The sequence below is a fragment of the Arachis ipaensis genome, chromosome B5, assembly GCF_059453495.1.
Source record: "Arachis ipaensis isolate K30076 ecotype BB chromosome B5, ASM5945349v1, whole genome shotgun sequence".
In the NCBI taxonomy this organism is placed as follows: Eukaryota; Viridiplantae; Streptophyta; class Magnoliopsida; order Fabales; family Fabaceae; genus Arachis; species Arachis ipaensis.
The window spans coordinates 13,956,287-13,975,317 of NC_142440.1; the positions used below are offsets into that span (position 1 = coordinate 13,956,287).

Genomic DNA, 19,031 nt, shown 5'->3' on the forward strand with positions numbered 1-19,031 from the left:
TGGTTAGTGGGGAGGCTAATCTATTTATCCCATACATGCTCAGATATAGCCTTTGCTGTGAGCATGATAAGCCAGTTTATGCATTCACCTGGCCGAGAACACATGGATGCTGTCTTTAGAATCCTAAGGTACTTGAAGGGGTCGCCTGGGAAAAGGGTTACTCTACAAAAACTATGGACATCTTCAAGTAGAAGCCTATACAGATGCAGATGGGGCTGGGAATGTCATGGATAGAAGGTCAACATCTGGGTATTGCACCTTTGTTGGAGGGAACCTGGTTAGTTGGAGGAGTAAAAAGCAGAGTGTTGTGGCACGAAGTAGTGCAGAAGCTGAGTTTAGAGCAGTGACTCATGGAATATGTGAAGCACTATGGGTAGAGAAAATCCTACAAGAACTAAAGGTTCCGATTTCTCTACCAATAAGGTTGTATTGTGACAATAAATCTGCAATTTCTATTGCCCATAATCCAGTTCTGCATGATAGAACTAAACATGTTGAAGTTGACAAGCATTTTATAAAGGAAAAGATTGAGAGAGGGCAGATTTGTACCCCATATGTTCCGACCACGGAACAATTGGCAGATATTCTAACTAAAGGATTACCCAAGAAGACCTTTGATAATATAATAAGCAAGCTGTCAATGAAGGATATCTTCAAGCCAGCTTGAGGGGGAGTGTTGACTAGATCAAATCAAAATAAGATTCCTAATTTATTTCATGAATCTTTTCTGTAAATAGAATTAATTATAATATCCTTTCCGGTTTTAGTTTAGCTTATTTTTAGGGATTTTATTATTAGAAATCTTTCCTTATTTTAGGTTAGTATTTTTTCCATTTTCTAGTTATTTCTATTTCTGTGATTCCTCTATAAAGAGATGATTTCCTGTACATTTGAATATACATAATATTCAGACACTTCAAGTCTTTCTATTCAGTTGGCTCGTGAATTGGCGCTAAAAGCTGCCAACCAGGGAATGCAGTTAGAAACAAGTGATACATCCAATACTGCTGTTTCATCTGCTGCACCATCAACAGTGACTAATACTGCTAGCTCAAACACTCCTTTGACATCAGATGGGCTTGCTTCAAGTCCAGCTTCTGTCACACCAATAGCATCATTAACTGGTCCTTAACAGTTGGTTTCTGGATTATCAAGTACCATTAGGGCTGAACTGAGTACTGTGGTAATTGTGTCTATGGCAGTAGCTGGACCTACGAATCCTCTTGACACCACTACACCATCCAGGTATAAACTCTGTTCTGTTTTCTACTGTTTTCGTCTATACTTTTGGTAGTTTCTGTTGCTAACTTATGTGTCAAACTTACCTGAGCAGTGTTGAAAATCAAGCATCTCAGGATTTTGCTGCTCCTAGCAGTGGAGCTTCTGTTCAAGATATAGAGGTAACCTCCCACCCCAACTCTATTATCAGCTTTTAGGTTTTCTTGCATTTATACAAGTGTACAAGAGCAAAGAATTAATGATTTCAAAAAGAAAAGATAACTTAAACATAACACTAGAATAAATTTGCACCCTTGGTTTGATCCCTTGTAAAATATTTAAGCAACTGAAAAATGCACCAAACCATGTATGGCAGGGTAACAGCCGAATAGAAAGTTTTGTTATCACTGGGACTGTTTAATTGGCACCTAGATAACATAAAAACAATAGAGGAGCTTTTCAAAAAATTTATTTCTATTTTTACACATTAGTTCTAAATTGATTTTTGTCCAACTTTTCAATTGTTACTTCAAGTTATAATCATCAGAATTTTATATGATATATGTTCCTTATATTTTTCTATGTTCTTTAATGCAGCTTTGAGGAACGTGGAATTCCTGCTAAGTTTGTTATAATAGATGATGGATGGCAATCTGTTGGTTTAGATCCAAATGATATTGTATAGAAAGCTGATAATTATACAAAGTCAGTATTTCTTTTCTTAATTTTTTCCGTTCTAAAATTTTAAGCTATGTATGCTTATTTGTTTACATTAGTTGATCAAAATCCGGAATGGGAGAAAACGGAATACTATTGACTTAGTGATTAAATTCTATATAGATTGATCATTAATGTAATTGAATGAGCTGTAAATGTTATTATTAGATCCAATATGTTTTTGGTGGAGACTAATAGCATTTCTTTATAAATGTATATACTAGAAGCAGGGCTTTATGCCTTTGTTATGTGGTTATTTTTCATTACCTAACTTTGTTAAGAAGAGAAATAATTTGATGCAAAAATGATCATTCAATCATTTTCTATTATATGATTTTGTTGCAGGCAGGTCTTCATTCATGGAGGCCTTGGAGGGAGAATTGACCCAAGTAATCAGAAAATTTTTTTATCCTGAATTTTATAGAATCATTCTATTTGATCAGGTTAGGTTTTAAACTACTTTTAGCTAAAGAATGCTCCACCTTTTTTAATAATGAAATTTATTCTTTGTCAATGGGGTGCAATTGACGATATTGAAAAGCTATGAGAATACTTGGAGACTCTAGAATGGCAGGTCTCTTTTCACCCTCTGGTTGTTAATCATCATACATTTTATCGTCATTATGTAATGGGCTATGATATTTTCCTCTGTGTATTATGCAGGTATTTGGAGGATCATAGGAAAGCACACTTGCTCTTGCTTACAACCAAGCTCACCCAGACAAGGTGTACTAATTTGTTATTATTTATCATTTTTTTTGTGAAGAACCAATTAGTAGGTCGGTAATGTATAATTTTTTATTCCCCAAATATTTTGTTGTTAATCTCTTAAAATATCTTTTAAGTTTTACTGGCATGATCCTCAGGGGAATTTTTCTCTTAAGGAAGAAAGAGATTGACTGGTTTTATGAAGGTGGTACTGTTGCAATATTCCATGATGGTTGGTATATATAGAGCATTCCTTTTTATTTATTTATCTGGAATTATGTTTAAATACCTCTAGCACAGTGAACTTTCATTTCGAAGTGAAGACAATTTTGACTTATTTAATATATGGAACTATGTTGAAGCTTTATTTTATGCCACTTTCATTTCATATCAAAGATTTCAATTTTTCCATTGAGAAAGTTTTTCTTTAATGATTTGCCACACATTGATTCAATCACATGACTTGGTTGTTGTTTAATGCATGGTTAGTGTTTAAGGTGGTTGGACAAAACCTTTTTTATTATGGATATAGCACATTGCTATTTGGATGGCAATGCTGATGCTATGGAATTTTGTTCACAAGATTGGTACCACCATATTCTAGCTGTCTTTACATGCAATCTCCAACAAGGTGATCACCCCATTCAACATGGAAGCATTTCTCTCCTAATATTAATTGACGTTAAGTGTATATCGGGTTAAACATGGTTTATAATAAAAAGCTTTTTTGATATGATTTTGAAAATGTAAGATCAATAATATTATATCCCAAGATTAGGCTTGTCCTAAGAATGCTATCAATTATTAACCTTTGTTTTAGTATTTATATTAACTTATTATTCCATATACAACATTGATTGTTTTTGTGTGATGGTTGTGGTTGAAGCATGTGATTTTCATTTTCATTTTTATTTTTTGTGTTGGTGTGTGGTATTCAATAGATAGATCGGTACCAAAAGGTGGAGAAGTCAATGGCAGAAATGTCAATGGATGAAAACGAGATCAGTATCACAAGTCAGGGAAGGGTGAGCAACTACATTACTTATGCCATGACCTTGCTTCAGGCTCCTTACCTTCGTCCTTTCTATTTGCTCTTTCATTAGCACAACTTGCAATACAAACTACTATCGCCTATGTTCGTTTAGAACATTTGGTGTTGTGATTATACTCCTTTCTTTTATTCCTTGGATAAAATAAGAATTACCTTGAAATGAACTGGAGAATTTACAAGAAGCTAAGAATCATGCTTAGCTGCTGCAGTGCGAACATTGAGTGTTTTTTTTTAATTTTAAATTCAATTATGAATCTAAACTAAGTACATGTTTGGCAAATAGTTCTTTTTATTTTTAGAACCTGTTTCGGAAACACATTATATTGTAAGCATTTTTGGACCTAAAAAATGTCAAAACAAAATGGAACTTAAATGGTGGAAAATGTATTTGGATGAATTTGACATGTTATCTATCTATTGATGTTGTGAGGACCATTTTGTACAGGTTTTTGCTCAGATTATATTGTTTGCTTCTTCATTGGAAAGGTGTTCCAATGAAATTGTTTTCAAAGCAATGGGTTGAGCTATCAACAAAATTGTAACAATTTTTGGAGTTGATCAACGTCTATTCATTTTGTAATTGGTTGAGCTGGGCTATCTTCATACATGATACTTTGTTATATTCTAATAAGTTCTTTATGTTTTGTTTTTTATTTATATATGTTGGGTTTGCTTCTGCAGCTGTGGGGTGATCAAATAATATACAGGAGAACACACAAATTGGATCCGCTAATATCACTGGTACTTGGGAGCCTCTAGACGAAGGCCTCCTTCTGTATGTATGTGCAGTTTCTGAATAGTATTTTAAAATTGAGTGATTAAAATGTTCAGTATTCCATTTAGGTTTTACTTTTTTTCTATTTTATTTATTTATATGATATTGTCCATGATGCAATTTGGGGACCACAAGGCATGTACTATTTGATAACAATAACCCTTTCAAAGAAGGGAACAATACATCATCTGTGGGTAGGTTGCAAGAAGTGGTTATGGTGGATTTGTTCAAGACAATATTTTGAAAGTTCCTTATTTTGACCATAGTTGTTCATGCACTTTGGTTTTACATGCAGAGGACTTTGGGTATTTAACACAAATGATCAAATTATTGTTTTAATTTGCAGTGAAAATAAGTTATTTTATATTTTTTGTGTTAGTTGTTAATTAAGTTAGAAAAATATGTGGATTGATTCTCTGCACTTCTTTAGCCGTTTCCAACATTTCATGTGTTGAAAAAAATTTATATAAATTTTGAGTATTTGGTATGATCTTTAGTTTGTTGTGCCATTTTAGGTATTGATCACCATTACCAGCTGATTAAGTGAAGGCATCAAGTGATTTTGATTATAGAGGTAGGTTCATATGACAATTGGTTCTCAAAAAATAAATGTCCTTCTCGCCATCTATATGACCTTTATGTTCTGCAGAGAGTTCACCAAATGACCGAATTCAAGGTCGTGGTGGATTAGGAAGAGGAAGGACTAGAGGTATGTATCATGTTCTTGCATTCATTTTTGTATTCCATGTTATGTTTATAATTATAGCTTTGTAGGTTTTGGTGTCTCTTAGATAAATCATTTGTTAATTGTAATGACCGAGTCCTTTAACTTAGTTACTTAGACCATTATATTTTTCTTATCTCAGTTTTTCATTTTCAATCTATAGCTAATGTCTTAGATGTTATGTATAACACTTGAGAAAGTGATGGCTATATGCATAGAATCTGGGGTTTTCAGGTACTATTTGCATAGAATCTGGGATTTTCAGGTACTCATCAGTGCATCTAGATAACTTCTGCGTGTTTCAATATCCTTTTATGTAACTTGTCCACAACCAATTAATCACATTAAGAGCTGGTAGGGAAACATGTCAGAATTTTTCCTTTAAAAAAACTCTTAGGGTTTTTGTCAGGTATTTAACAGGTTGACAGAATGTTTATTCTATGAACATATTTGATATGGTTGTTACATTTTCTTTTAGGTATTAGTTTTATTGCAGCCGATTATGAGGATGGAGGCTGGAATCGCAACATGAAAAATGCTAGGGGTGAAGGGGCAGAGTAAGAGGATGTGGTTTTTGTGGATACAACCAAGATATACCTCCTTATGGATGTAACACTTAATCCTTATTGTTTTATTTTTATTTTTTCATTTTAACTGGATGGGAAGCATTGTCATTTTTTCCTTTTTTCCTTTTTTCCTTTATATTATGAAATGATTAAATTCATTATTCTGTGTATAAAATATCATATCTTCCTTTACATCCGACATTTAACCTTTTTATCCAAGGATGTGCTGCAACATGTCGTCTTTTATTCAAATGTCTTTTTTGTATATAGATGAGAGAAGACAAAGAATTATATATCTTGCAGTGTTGATTATTTTGAAGGCTTTTGTGAAATACTTGATAGTATATTATATTTAAATCTTGCTACATGTTGCATTTATCAAACTTTGTCAATATTTTTGTGTACTCTTTATGATTCAAGTTCATAATAATATTCAGTAAGGGTGTTCTCACAAAAAAATCAGTTTAGCCTTTTACTTTTTATTACCTTTGTTGTTTCATTATTTTATTTTGGAAGACACTATATGCACAATTTTCTATAGTGTTAGGGTAATTCATAATTATTATTTTCTATTTTTACTATTTTTTCTTACTGCTTCATGCCTGTAGTGTTTGATTTAGATTTGATGTTTTTTATGTTCTCTCATATTTAAGGATGAAAAATTAACACTCACTCATGAACTACTTGATTCTATCAAAATTGAGATTGACTCGACTTTTTCTATTTGATTGAAAATTCTGTAAAAGGGCATTTTATTTTGACAAACCTAACAAAAATAAAATTTTTAAAATACCTATATATTTATGATATTATAACAATTATGGGTGTGTTTGGATTTGCGTTGGAGAAGAGAGAAATGCGGCGTTTGAGTTCTTTAAACGATTGATTTCTATCTTCAACCCACGTTTAGCAAAAGTTACAAATTCTAGCTTTTTCATCTAGCTTTTCACGTTGGATTGAAATTTATATTCTATGTACCAAATATATCCTTCATTATTTATATATTTATTATTTTTATATAATATTTTTTTTAATACTCTCTTATGCATATTATTTTTTATAAAACTTTTGTTTTTTTATGAGTTCTTTTACTGTTATTGTTATTTTTTTTGTATGGAATATTTTTTTTATTTTGTATTATAATTTTATTAATTCTATTAGAGTACTAAAAAATATTGAGAGTACTAAAAAAAATATTAAAATTTATTTAAATATTTAAAATAAAATTATAAAATAATATAAAATAATTATTTAAATTCATGTCATTTTCTATAATTTTTCATCTAAAAGTGATTTTGAATAATGTAATCCAAATAATATTTAGCTTACTATAATCTATTTTAAAAACAAATTACCAAACATAAATCAAAACAAACCTCCATTTGCAAACCATAATCCAAAAAATAGAATTACTTTAAGCAACATAGTTTATGTTTGTAATTATTCTGTTTTCTGTTAAGTGATATTAATACTAATTGTGTCCATATTATTATCAATCGATATTATACAAGGAAAAAAATTTATCAAGGTTGCATGTCCAATGCATTTCAATTTGACATTATTAGATGTGAATATTAAAGATTTTTTTAAACTTATTTATTGAAATAGAGTATATGATTCCGGGCAAATGCAGGGTATTCGACTAGTAGATAATGAAATTAGGAATTGAAAGTGATGGCATTGTTGTGCATAGGAGTGGGACATGGGGTTGTGTCATTCATTGTATTTGTATGCATAGTCAGCAAATTAAAAGAGCTTGAAGTTTGAATAATGTACGACGTTCAACTACCACAAATGAACACATGCGAGTAAGGTCATCAATCCTCCATGGCCCTTCAAAAACAGGGCAAAGAAAACCTGTCATCTAAATTATTTTTGTATAATGAGAGCTTCTACCTCCTGCTCCTCAACTAACTACTATACTACAACGACTATTTATTTTAAAAAAGCCGGACGAGAAAAGCAACGGCACACACCGTAAAAACAGTTCCTAGGCAATATTCTCCAATAACTCGTTGTGTTGTTAATATCTGAGCTTTGAAAACCATCGCATCTCTATCTATCTCCAACCTCGCCAACCTGCATCAGAATCCACATCCAAAAAGTTTGCACTTTAAAGAGGATAAAATTACAAAAGAAACTAGTGGGTCAACTGTCACTTAAATTTAAATGGACCTGAATTCCTGGATACTCTTTTCCATATCATTCTTTAGTTTCTCAATCTCACGTTGCAATTGCATCTACATTATAAATTTTCCATCATATAACAGCACAAAGCAAGTGCAAATTAACAACCTCAGTGTAACTAGAAATTGAGGAAAAAATTACAAGAGCAAACAAGAAATTAGGTGTAAAGAAAAATATGAGGAATCAAACTAGTTTCCATAGTTTAGAGCCACCCTTAATACAATTTTACATACAAATTTTTCACCACAAAAGTTGTTTCAATAACAGTAGCCATTTGAATTACTCATGTTTCCTAAATCCATGTATCTACTTTAAGATGCAAAGACATGAATCTATATCAATATAATCAAATCTCTCATCTCATGATTAAATGAGAACATGAGACATGCCCCATGAATATTCCAGTCGTTATTTAAATGAGATAACATTGAGAATGATTACAATCGGTATCATGTATCAGAAGACACAGTACCACACAACAAGAAACAGACACATCAATTTCTATCAGAACTATTTGGCTCTTGTTTGATTACAAGATTTCAAATCTATGGGTTAACCAATTGGAGTTTTTAAAAATTCCATCCCAATATATAGTCAACAGATCATATTTTAAATTCTAGAGAAAAGCAATTTACAGAATGACATATATTAGATATTAAACAGTTAGCATAATTCCCTCTCAATGTTTTCTTCAGTTATCCCGATATCAAACAGGATAAAGTAACGTTAGAAACGTAATTACATTTGAAAATACAAAAAACTAAGATGTTAGCCTGAAATTTCAACATCATTCAATGAGGTAACTTAACAATCATGTCATTGAATTAGAATGTACTATTGTTGTCCAGAACAAAAGCTAAAAATAGATGCTTTGCAATTAGTATTCCTATTTATATCAACTACATTAGTATGTAATATACCTGTGACCTCTGCACTTCAGCTTTGATTTTCGACTCGTGAGACTCTTGAAGCATTTCAGTCTTTTAAGGGACAAAAAGAAAAAAAGAAAAAAAAAAACTTATGTTAGTACACGAAACTACTATTTTAGATTCCAAGAGAGTGGTAAAGTTCACAAACGAACAATATAAACATCAAAAGACCTCACCCTCTCCATTAATGATTCTTGTACTTTTTCCAAAACTTCAGTTATACCGGCAGATATCGCCTGAGCCTGCTTTTTGGGCACTCCTTGCCCCTCAAGTCCGCTAGTCTAGAAAGCAAAAGCGTAACCAATGACACAAACAAACCATTCATTAACACTCACTAACGAGCTTAAAAGTGCACATTTGCAATTAGTTAGAAAACACACAAGTGAACAAAAAACCATGAAAAAAGAGAATAAAAAATGGTAAGAATGTAAACTTAAATTACAATAGCGGATGCATCACAGAACCGCCGACCATTTGATTTCGCCATCCGGGAAAATGATCTGAGACTTGAGTTGAAAGTGAACGATTTTGAGAACCCAAAGCCCGAAAATTGAGCCAATCGCTTACAAGCCGCAGCCATTCCCTCAAAAATAAGAAATTGGAGCGAAGAAGAATTTTCGAACCCTGAATATGCCCTACTCCCAAATCGGATATAACAACCTTGTTTTCAGCCACTGTTTAAACAAAGAAGAAACAGAATCCAAGGACATAAAATTAATTAAACACGAATTAGGCCAAAAAAGTAGATGAATTTTTCCAAGATTTGATTTTGATTCCTCACAAATCAATATAATTTATCGGAAACCAAACAAGATAAGAAGGAAAAGCATAAAAGTGAAAAAAAAAAGGAGATTTTCATTGAGTTACCTGAATGTGAAAAGGATAAAAAAAATGCAGAAAAGGGAAGGAGGTATTTTTGAATCGGTAAGAACCAAAAAAAGGAAACGGATTCGTGACTGTAGGATGGCAGACCTATTAGAGATTTCATGCAGGTAATATAAAAGTTATAGGTTGGGAAAAATTTGAAATGAAGAGGTATTTATAATTGGAATGACAACTTACTGGGATCACTTTTGTAACTTCTTTTTTATCTTATGGATAGTTATCTTTTTTTCCTTTTAATTTAGGATTTGTTAGGATTCTATATTTAAATATATGGACAATTTATTTTATAGATATTTAGTTATTTTTTTTTCTTTTGTTTAGGATTTATTGAGATTTTATATTTAAATATGAATAATGTTATTTATTTTTAAATTTGTTTATGAAATAAATTTAACTAAATTAAACTAAGTTAAATAATATTTAAAATAATATTATTCATAATTAATTTTTATTAATATTAGACTAATTTAGTTAGAGTTGATTAACAAAAAAATTTAAATCTATAATATTATTCTTTAAATATATGAATATTTTTATAGGTGCAGTTAAGATTTTGTAGAAATTATTTAGCACTAATATAATTTATTATTCTAAAAAATAGTGGTACTAATAAAAAAATATTATTTTTATGAACTATTAGATTTTATTATATGAAATCTAAAAGATAAGATAAAAAGAAAAAATGTCTGTCTAAAATCGGCCCCAAATCTTTTGAGTTTATTTGATATATTATAAAATTTGAAACATTAAATTAGAGTGATAAATAGGCTAAAAAAATTTAGATATAGAAGTAGAATAAGTGATATACTTTAACATTGTAATTTTTAATTTTTAGTGTTTTTTAAAACTATGGGAATTGAAAAGTACACGAATCGGAGGTCAACTTGTGTTTAAAAAATTAAAAAAAAATTGGAGTATACAAATCGGACCGGCTGATTTGTGTACTCCAAATTTTTTTAATTTTTTAAACACAAATCGAAAGGTATCGCTTAAAAATTGGACGTCCAATTTGTACTCCCTAAATTAAATTATCTCATGTTTTAAAAAAATATCATAATAAATCACAATTCAAAAAAATACTATTATTAATCTAATATTAAAATATAAAAACAAAAATGTGTGATAAACAATTTAATCATTTATATTTAATTTATTAATAATTTATTAAAAATTCCTCTAAAAGATACTAAATATTTTGATATTTTAAAATTGGTCCCGGATAAATTTGAGAACCAAGCCCCAAACTAGGCCAAGAAAGCAGAAGAATTTTTCCAAGATTTGATTTTGATTCCTCACAAATCAATACAATTCATCGGAAACCAAACAAGATGAGAAGGGAAAGGATAGAGGTGGAAAAAGAGAGATTTTCATCTGAATGTGAAAAGATAAGAAAATGCAGTTTAGAGGTTTTATGCAGGTAATATAAAAGTTATAGGTTGGGAAAAATTTGGGATGAAGAGGTATTTATAGTTGCAATGGATCACTTTTTTTTTGTGACTAGCTGGATCACCTTTGTAACTTCTTTTCTATTTTATGGATAGTTATTTTTTTTCCTTTTAAGTTAGGATTTATTAGGATTTTATATTTAAATATATTGACAATTTATTTTATAGATATTTAGTTATTTTTTTATTTTGTTTAAGATTTGTTGAGATTTTATATTTAAATATGAATAATGTTATTTATTTAAATTTTTTTATAAAATAAATTTAACTAAATTAAACAAAGCTAAATAATATTTAAAATAATATTATTCATAATTGATTTTTATTGATATTAGATTAATTTAGTTAGACTTGATTAATAAAAAAATTTAAATCTATAGTATTATTCTTTACATATATGGGTATTTTTATAGGTGCAATTAGGATTTTGTAGAAATTATTTAGCACTAATATACTTTATTGTTCTAAAAAATAGTGGTACTAATAAAAAAAATACTATTTTTATGAACTATTAAATTTTATTATATGAAAATTAAAAGATAAGATAAATAAAAGGTTCTGTCTAAAATTAGCCCAAATCTTTTGAGTTTATTTGATACAACATAAAATTTCAAACATTAAATTATATCGATAAATAGGTTAAAAAAATTTTGGTTTATTTGATACATCATAAAATTTCAAACATTAAATTAGATTGATAAATAAGCTAAAAAATTTAGATATAGAAGTAGGATGAGTAATATATTTTAACATTATAATTTTTAGTATTTTTTAAAATTATGGGAGGTACATAAATCGGAGGGTTCAATCTGTGTTTAAAAAATAAAAAAAAACTAGAGTACACAAATCGGACGGGCTGATTTGTGTACTCCAAATTTTTTTAATTTTTTAAACACAAATCGGAAGGTCCGAGTATAAAAATTGGACGGTCCGATCTCTGTACCTCTTAAAAATTGGACGTCCAATTTGTACTCCCTAAATTAAATCATCCCATATTTTAAAAAAATATCATAGCAGATCACAATTAAAAAAAATACCATTATTAATCTAATGTTAAAAAATAAAAACAAAAATGTGTGATAAACAATCTAACAATCTATCTATTCTATTATATAAAAATCGAATTTCTGCCCTTAATGATGAAGCTGACGTGGCATGCTTCTAAAAGTGTTTTTCGATTTATTTCTTTTAACGCATTAAATACAAGTTATTACGATAAACTAACTATATCAACTAATTAATTTGATTAGATATTTAAATCTCATATAGTTTATTATAATTTATATCAATTTGATTTAGTATAATTTCCAAATTTATTTATTTTAATATTCTGTTAGTATTTTTTAATTTATTTCTTTTAATTTATTAAACCAAATTTATTATGTGTACTAATTAATTAATTTGATTAATTTATTAGTTATTAAAGTAATAAATTTATGAATAAAATAGGTAACTGAGATATTTTCAACTAATAATTAAATCAAATCAAATCAAATCATATATATTGAGCTAATTTCAAATCATGTGAATTAAAAACTAAATTAAAATAAGATAATTTCTTACTTATTCAAGTTGAGTGCAATAAATACAAATTAATTTTGTTAGATAATCATAGTTGTCTGGTCTACTATATATAGATGGCCACACAAAATTATAAAAATCGTAATTTTGATCTCTCTTGCTATTTCAACTCTTCTTTTCTTTTTCTTTTTTTTTTCTTTATGTATAATTTATTTTATATATAAATGTATCCAAAATGAGAAAGTACGAATGAATGTTTTATTAATTGTTTATTTGATGAATATATCTCAATTTAAACATTTTACTACTATGGATAGAAGTTGACCTGTAGCAATTCAAAGTGGCCAATGTATTTTTTTATAGTATTAGATAGAAAAATATTTATTAAAATGAATATACCCATTGTAATGAATTTTTTTCAATTGTTATATTTTTATGTCAGTTGTGTAAATTCTTTGAAAGCACAAGATAATAAAATAGGTTACTTTAATATCATTAGAAGCTAAATTTTATGGTTCAAATAAGCACCACTAATTATATTAAAAAAGTAATTTTGTAATAATAATGTGATTTACATATTAATTTTTTCGAGTAAATTCATTTCAAATTGTAGAAATTAGATTCAATTACGCTAAAATTTTAAAGGTAATATAGAATTTGACAACAAAATTAACATTCATTAAGAAAATAAATTTATTTATGGCTATTTTCTAATTATAAATAATAACAAGACTTATGAAAAAATAATAATGTCATCATATTTATTAATTAAATAATAAATTTGGTAGTTGATAGTTTTATAGGCAGAAATTATTAAGTAATTACATAAAAATTAGCAACGAACAAGCAATAAAAATTCAGAAAAAAATCTATTATATAATACTAATTTCATAATTAAAATATGTCACATATCATATTCTCATATATTCTATTTATTATCTATTCTATTATATAAAAATCAGGTTTTTGCACGTAATGATAGAATTGACGTGACATGCTTATGAGGGTGTTTAGCAATTTGTTTATTTTAACTCATTAAATATAATTTATTATGATAAATTTGTTGAAATTTTCTCAGTCCAAAGATTATCTATGTTAAATCATTAAGAAAGAAAATACTGGATGCGGAAGCGTACCTGAATTCATAAACATGAATCATGATCAGAAGAGTTGATTTTGTGGTTCTTTCGATCTTCCTCAACCAAAGCCTTATGTATCCCTAGACGGTTGAATTGTAACTCTTCTGATGGGGAAAGAGCGACAAAGGCGGCTTTGGTGTATTGGGGACCGAAACCATGAAGGCACTATTTATATTTGAGCATGGCACCCATTAAACCCTAAAACCCAAATAAAATAATATCTAAAGTCCAAAAGATAATATATCTAAAATCCAAAAGATAATTATCTAAAGAACAAAAGATAATATATGGTTTTATTCTCATTTAATTCCAAATCAAGAGTAATAATGACTTATTCAATTTAGCATTTATAACAATAAATGATATCACCATTATATAAGTCATTTAATTTGAAATAGCATAATTTGTGATTATAATTAATATATGTATTGCCCACAAACAAATTAGGAAATTAAAATAATTTCCTAACAATCTCCCACTTGGGTTATACATATATTCTTTCTTGACATAATCACATCTTATAAACTTTATACGCGCATCTGAATGCTATTTCTCTCATTACTTTAACAATCTGGTCCATCTCATACATTAGATATGGAACTACCGCAGCTTTTATCACATTAATGTTGTGACTAAACCACGACAATCACTATCCTAATATACTTAACGACATAGATCAAATTTGGATGAATAATATGGAAATTACATGCCAAGTGATCTCATGCATGTCTATTTCTGGCTGGTCCAATTTTAAAACTTTATTGAGATCAAACACAATACAAATATTGGAAAATGAACATTTCACATAACATGAAATAAACCATCAACTTAATTCTGCAGAAAAATAACTCAATATCTGTCATAGGACATATAGCATAAAATAAACTCCCACTAAACCAAGGCATCACAAATATTGACACCTATCCGAGCAGTGTGCTCATAAAAGACTTTAGGGATCAATTCCTTGGTTATTGAGTTTGCTAGCATATACTCTGTTCCTATATGTTCTATGAAAATCTGTTTTTCTTAACATTTCTCCTTGACAACTAAGAGCTTGATGTCTGTATGCTTCGATTTTGTCAAGCTCTTATTGTTGCTGGAGTATAGTACTACTGACTTATTGTCACAAAATCTATCTATTCTATTATATAAAAATCAGATTTTTGCACTTAATGATGGAGCTGACATGGCGTGCTTCTAAAAGTGTTTCCCGATTTTAACGCATTAAATACAAGTTATTACGATAAACTAACTATATCAACTAATTGATTTGATTAGATATTTAAATATCATATAGTTTATTATAATTTATATCAATTTGATTTGGTAGTTGTTATGTCAATTTTTAGCAAATCGATGGTGGTTCGATTCTAATAGTTTGGAAACGAAACCTACTCCTCTTTGTAGGTACCAGTTCTTCTAAAAGTGCATCAAAGTGTCTTTCATTAGGTAAATTTTGGGAATAAAGATAAATTAAACTTTGTAAATTGAAAAAAGAATAGAAAAGAAATAAAATTTTCAGAAAGGAAATTGTTTACAAATAAAAGATAATTTGCATTGAAATTAAAAATAAAGCAATAAAATGCCTTTGATTAGATCAAAGGACTTTGGCATGCAAAATTAAAATGCAGAAGGATAAATTGAACAATATAAATAAAGAACACTTGGAAAGTAAATTTACTTGAAATGTTAAATTTACAGAAACTAAATTGAAAGAGTGAAAAGATGGAAGGAACACTACAGAAAAAATTACTCGATTGCAGACTTAGGAATTCCTTGGGATGTGAGTGTGCTTGAGTGTTTTTCTGAGTAAAAATTCCAACCCTTATTCCATAACGCTTCCTAGTATTTATAATTTATCTTACATAACTGACAGTTCACTACAATTGATTACAAGATTACAACTTTGAATGCAATTCTTCTTGGTAACCGTTCCCGCCGCTTGATTGTAGACGTTTCCCATGATTTTCTCGTGTGATAGAAGCCTTTAACTGTTCCACTACGATAACTATTTGACCCGCTTATCAGATGCCTTACTCAATTATTCATTTCGAATATCTTATTCGATTAGACCTATCCAATTAATAAGTCACTTGAAATCCAATTTGCGCTAATCACTTTCAACCCCACGCTTACGCGTACATCTTCTCGAGAAATCGTCCCTGACTTATTCCGAATCAACTTACTTTCATCGAAAATATTTTTTTATCAACAAATTGCCCCCTTGGATTAATGTGTTTGCCTTCGATAACATTATTAGAAAATAAAACACTTAATCCAAAATTGAAAACGTCAGTTCTCAAATCAATAATAATTGTCATTTAAACTCCCCATTAATACTGACCCACTTGGCACATCTCCCGAAACTTGCGCTTTCTCTCTCTTACCACTTCATCTTCTTCACGAAGTTACCTCTATTCGCATCCCTTTCATAATAACGGCTACAGTAATACTTTAAATTCATCATTCTCACCTTTGTTCAAATCTTTCGAAACTCATTATTCTTTGAATCCTTCTTACATCGAGAACTTCCTCACAACATCCTCAACCTTTAGTCTCCCCTTTTTTATTCAACAATGGCTGGTTTCTCCTCTCACGCTGCCACCCAAGACAAGGGTAAAGGTTTTGCAGTAACACCGCCATCTCCACCGGCCCTTCGCATTCTTAATCAAGTCAATGATGAAGTCATTGACGATCCCCATTTGCAAATAAATGACACTAGAATCTTAATCCCCTTCACAATCAGTGCAAATACGCACTGTTTTCTTGGACCAATTGAATCTCTTGAGAGAGCAAACAAAACTTTCTTTTTTCCCAAGCGCTGAAGGGGAAGATTTGCTGATAAACCAGGCTTTTAACATCTCTCATTTCATCAATCAGAAATCCTTCAGAAATAATTCAAAAATTAATCCTCAAGGATTCGATTTCACAGCTTGGTACCAATGCCTCGAACCCACAAAAAATGCTAACTGGGGAGCCTTAGGAACACAGGAACTTCTAAGGCTCTCTCATTTCTTACTCACAATATACCCTTGGATGATTGGGGCTGTGACTTATTTCTGGAACAGGACAACCAACAACTTCCACCTTCCTTGCGGAATGATCGGAATGTCTCTCCTTGATATAGCTGCTATTACAGGACTCCCAATAAATTCTCTAGATTGTACCCCTGACATGCAATCCAAGCACCAGTATAATGTCATCTTAACCAACTCCTACAGCGACTTCATTGCCCATAACATGGGTGAAGAAGGTACAAAAATCACAGATGATGAACATGTAGCCTTCTTATTTTATTGGTTAAACGCAACCCTATTCTGCTCTCGAAGCGTACAAATGTCAACGCTCTTCCTTCCCTTAGTTACTCTTCTTCATGAAGGGAAAGTTCTCAACTTGGCCAAGCTTACTTTAGGGCACATTTTTGAAGAGCTTGGTCAATTTGTTTGTAACCTCTGAGACAATAAAATAATCAGTGCAGGAAGTCCTCTGTGGCTTCAATTATGGCTCAATGCCATTTTTGAGAATTTTATGACAAAACCTGAAGGTGGCAGTACTGACAAGCAACACATTGAAGGTTTTCAATTGTCTAATTACAAACCCAATTTTCTGAACACCCAATCAAACGAAGATAGATTCTGGGTTGTTTTCTCTCTTTTTCATTCTTGCAAAGATTTTGACAATGACCAACTCAATTTAACTCCTTTTATGTGTCGCAATTGCGGCCCTGCCTGGCTGGATCGTTTACTCTTTCCTAACACTAATGAAGATAGTGAATTGCAAACCGAATTTGGGCAAACCTGCTGGCTGTTCAAGTAATTTCGATAGGGTTGCCTTTACACAAAAAAGAAAGGTTCAAGATAACCCTATATGCTTCTCATTTAACAGCCAGACAACTTGGGTTTTCTCAAGCTATCCCAACAGCACAACCTCGACATGGTGATCCATTCTGCCACATTGCTCTAACATCTCAAGAAGATTTCAATGCCTGTCTCTTAAAAAATCAACAACGGAAGGACCGCTTCAACTTCTTGATCTATGAACGCAGCTCATACATCACCAAATCCTGTTTCGAATGGTGGGCTACTTACTATTCAAGGTATACCCGTACCTTAGAAGAAATTCAACAAACTGCTGTTCGAACAGTCCCTGTCGCTGAAAGTTCCCCAAAAAGAACTCACAAAAGGAAAGCTGACACTGCTCGACCACCACCACACAAAAGTAGAAGGACTCCTACCAGAACCTCTCGAAAGGTAACTGTTTTTACTCATAACTTTTCTTTTTAACTTAAAATGTTCTACAAATTGTATTTTCTTAACCATACTCAATTCTGAACTTCTTACCAGTTACTGCTGCCATCATCAAGCGAAAGCGCTGATGAAAGTGAGCCAACCAATAAAGATACTATCGCTGCCTCCTTCCAATCGGAAGATATAGCCAATTCGGATCCTGGTCCTCAGCTGGTACAGAAACCCAGACTTCTTCCGGTAACACAATCATCTCTATCCACATTTTCATTCAAATTAAAATAGATTCTGAATTTATAACTGTGTACCTTTTATACCAGCCTACCACTGTTGCCCATTCAATTTCATCCTCTGTGGCTCCTGATCAACTAATTCTGCAACAACAAAATGACCCAGAGCACTCCACATCACATGACTCAATTCAATTCACAGAGCCTATTTAGCCAATTCCAGCTGTTTTTCCACCTCCTCTTCATACAACACAGGTGGTTGATCTGATGGCAAATCCCTTGCAGCACTCTCCAGTAGACACCCATATACTTGAGTTGATTTCACCAAACAATCAAACTACATTTTCTGCAGAAAACTAGGTAGCTCCAGATTCTGACTCTGCTTCTAGAATCGCTGACACCACCAATTAAGATTCTTCCCGATCTAGGGTCTTAGAGACTCCTCCCAAACCACCTAGTCCTCTTCAACAGGCTGGTTTTAAAACTCCCCCTAGACAAGTGTCTGAAACATTGGATGCCTCTACTACTCCACAAGTGCTACATTGGCCAGTTTGATCTTTGTTCTAGACCAAGTTATTCAAGAGGATGAAGTGCCTGTACCAATACCAACACTTCCAAGGCCTGCTACATCAAAACCTTCATTTGAATTAAGTGCTGACACCCGAGAACAGCTTCAATCACTTATAAAGCTT

At 30.8% G+C, this 19,031-nt stretch overlaps 1 protein-coding gene across 1 annotated transcript; it reads right to left on the bottom strand.

Annotated features, from left to right (window-relative positions):
- Positions 1-7,449: 7,449 nt before the first annotated feature.
- LOC107642987 (uncharacterized) lies at positions 7,450-9,877 on the bottom strand. The gene is made up of 7 exons (XM_088486323.1): positions 9,743-9,877; positions 9,318-9,549; positions 9,052-9,156; positions 8,867-8,926; positions 7,935-7,999; positions 7,736-7,838; positions 7,450-7,592 (listed from the first exon to the last, which is right to left on the bottom strand). The coding sequence occupies exons 2-7, from the start codon at positions 9,453-9,455 to the stop codon at positions 7,545-7,547; spliced, it is 519 nt and encodes a 172-aa protein (XP_088342449.1). The 5' UTR covers positions 9,456-9,549; positions 9,743-9,877; the 3' UTR covers positions 7,450-7,544.
- Between the last annotated feature and the right edge of the window lie 9,154 nt (positions 9,878-19,031).

Coding starts and splice junctions, on each gene's coding strand:
- LOC107642987 (XM_088486323.1), bottom strand. CDS start 9,455: ATGGCTGCGGCTTGTAAGCGATTGGCTCAATTTTCGGGCTTTGGGTTC. Junction 8,000..8,866: donor CTGAAGTGCAGAGGTCACAG/GTATATTACATA, acceptor TTTATAATGTAG/ATGCAATTGCAACGTGAGAT. Junction 7,593..7,735: donor GCCTAGGAACTGTTTTTACG/GTGTGTGCCGTT, acceptor CTGTTTTTGAAG/GGCCATGGAGGATTGATGAC.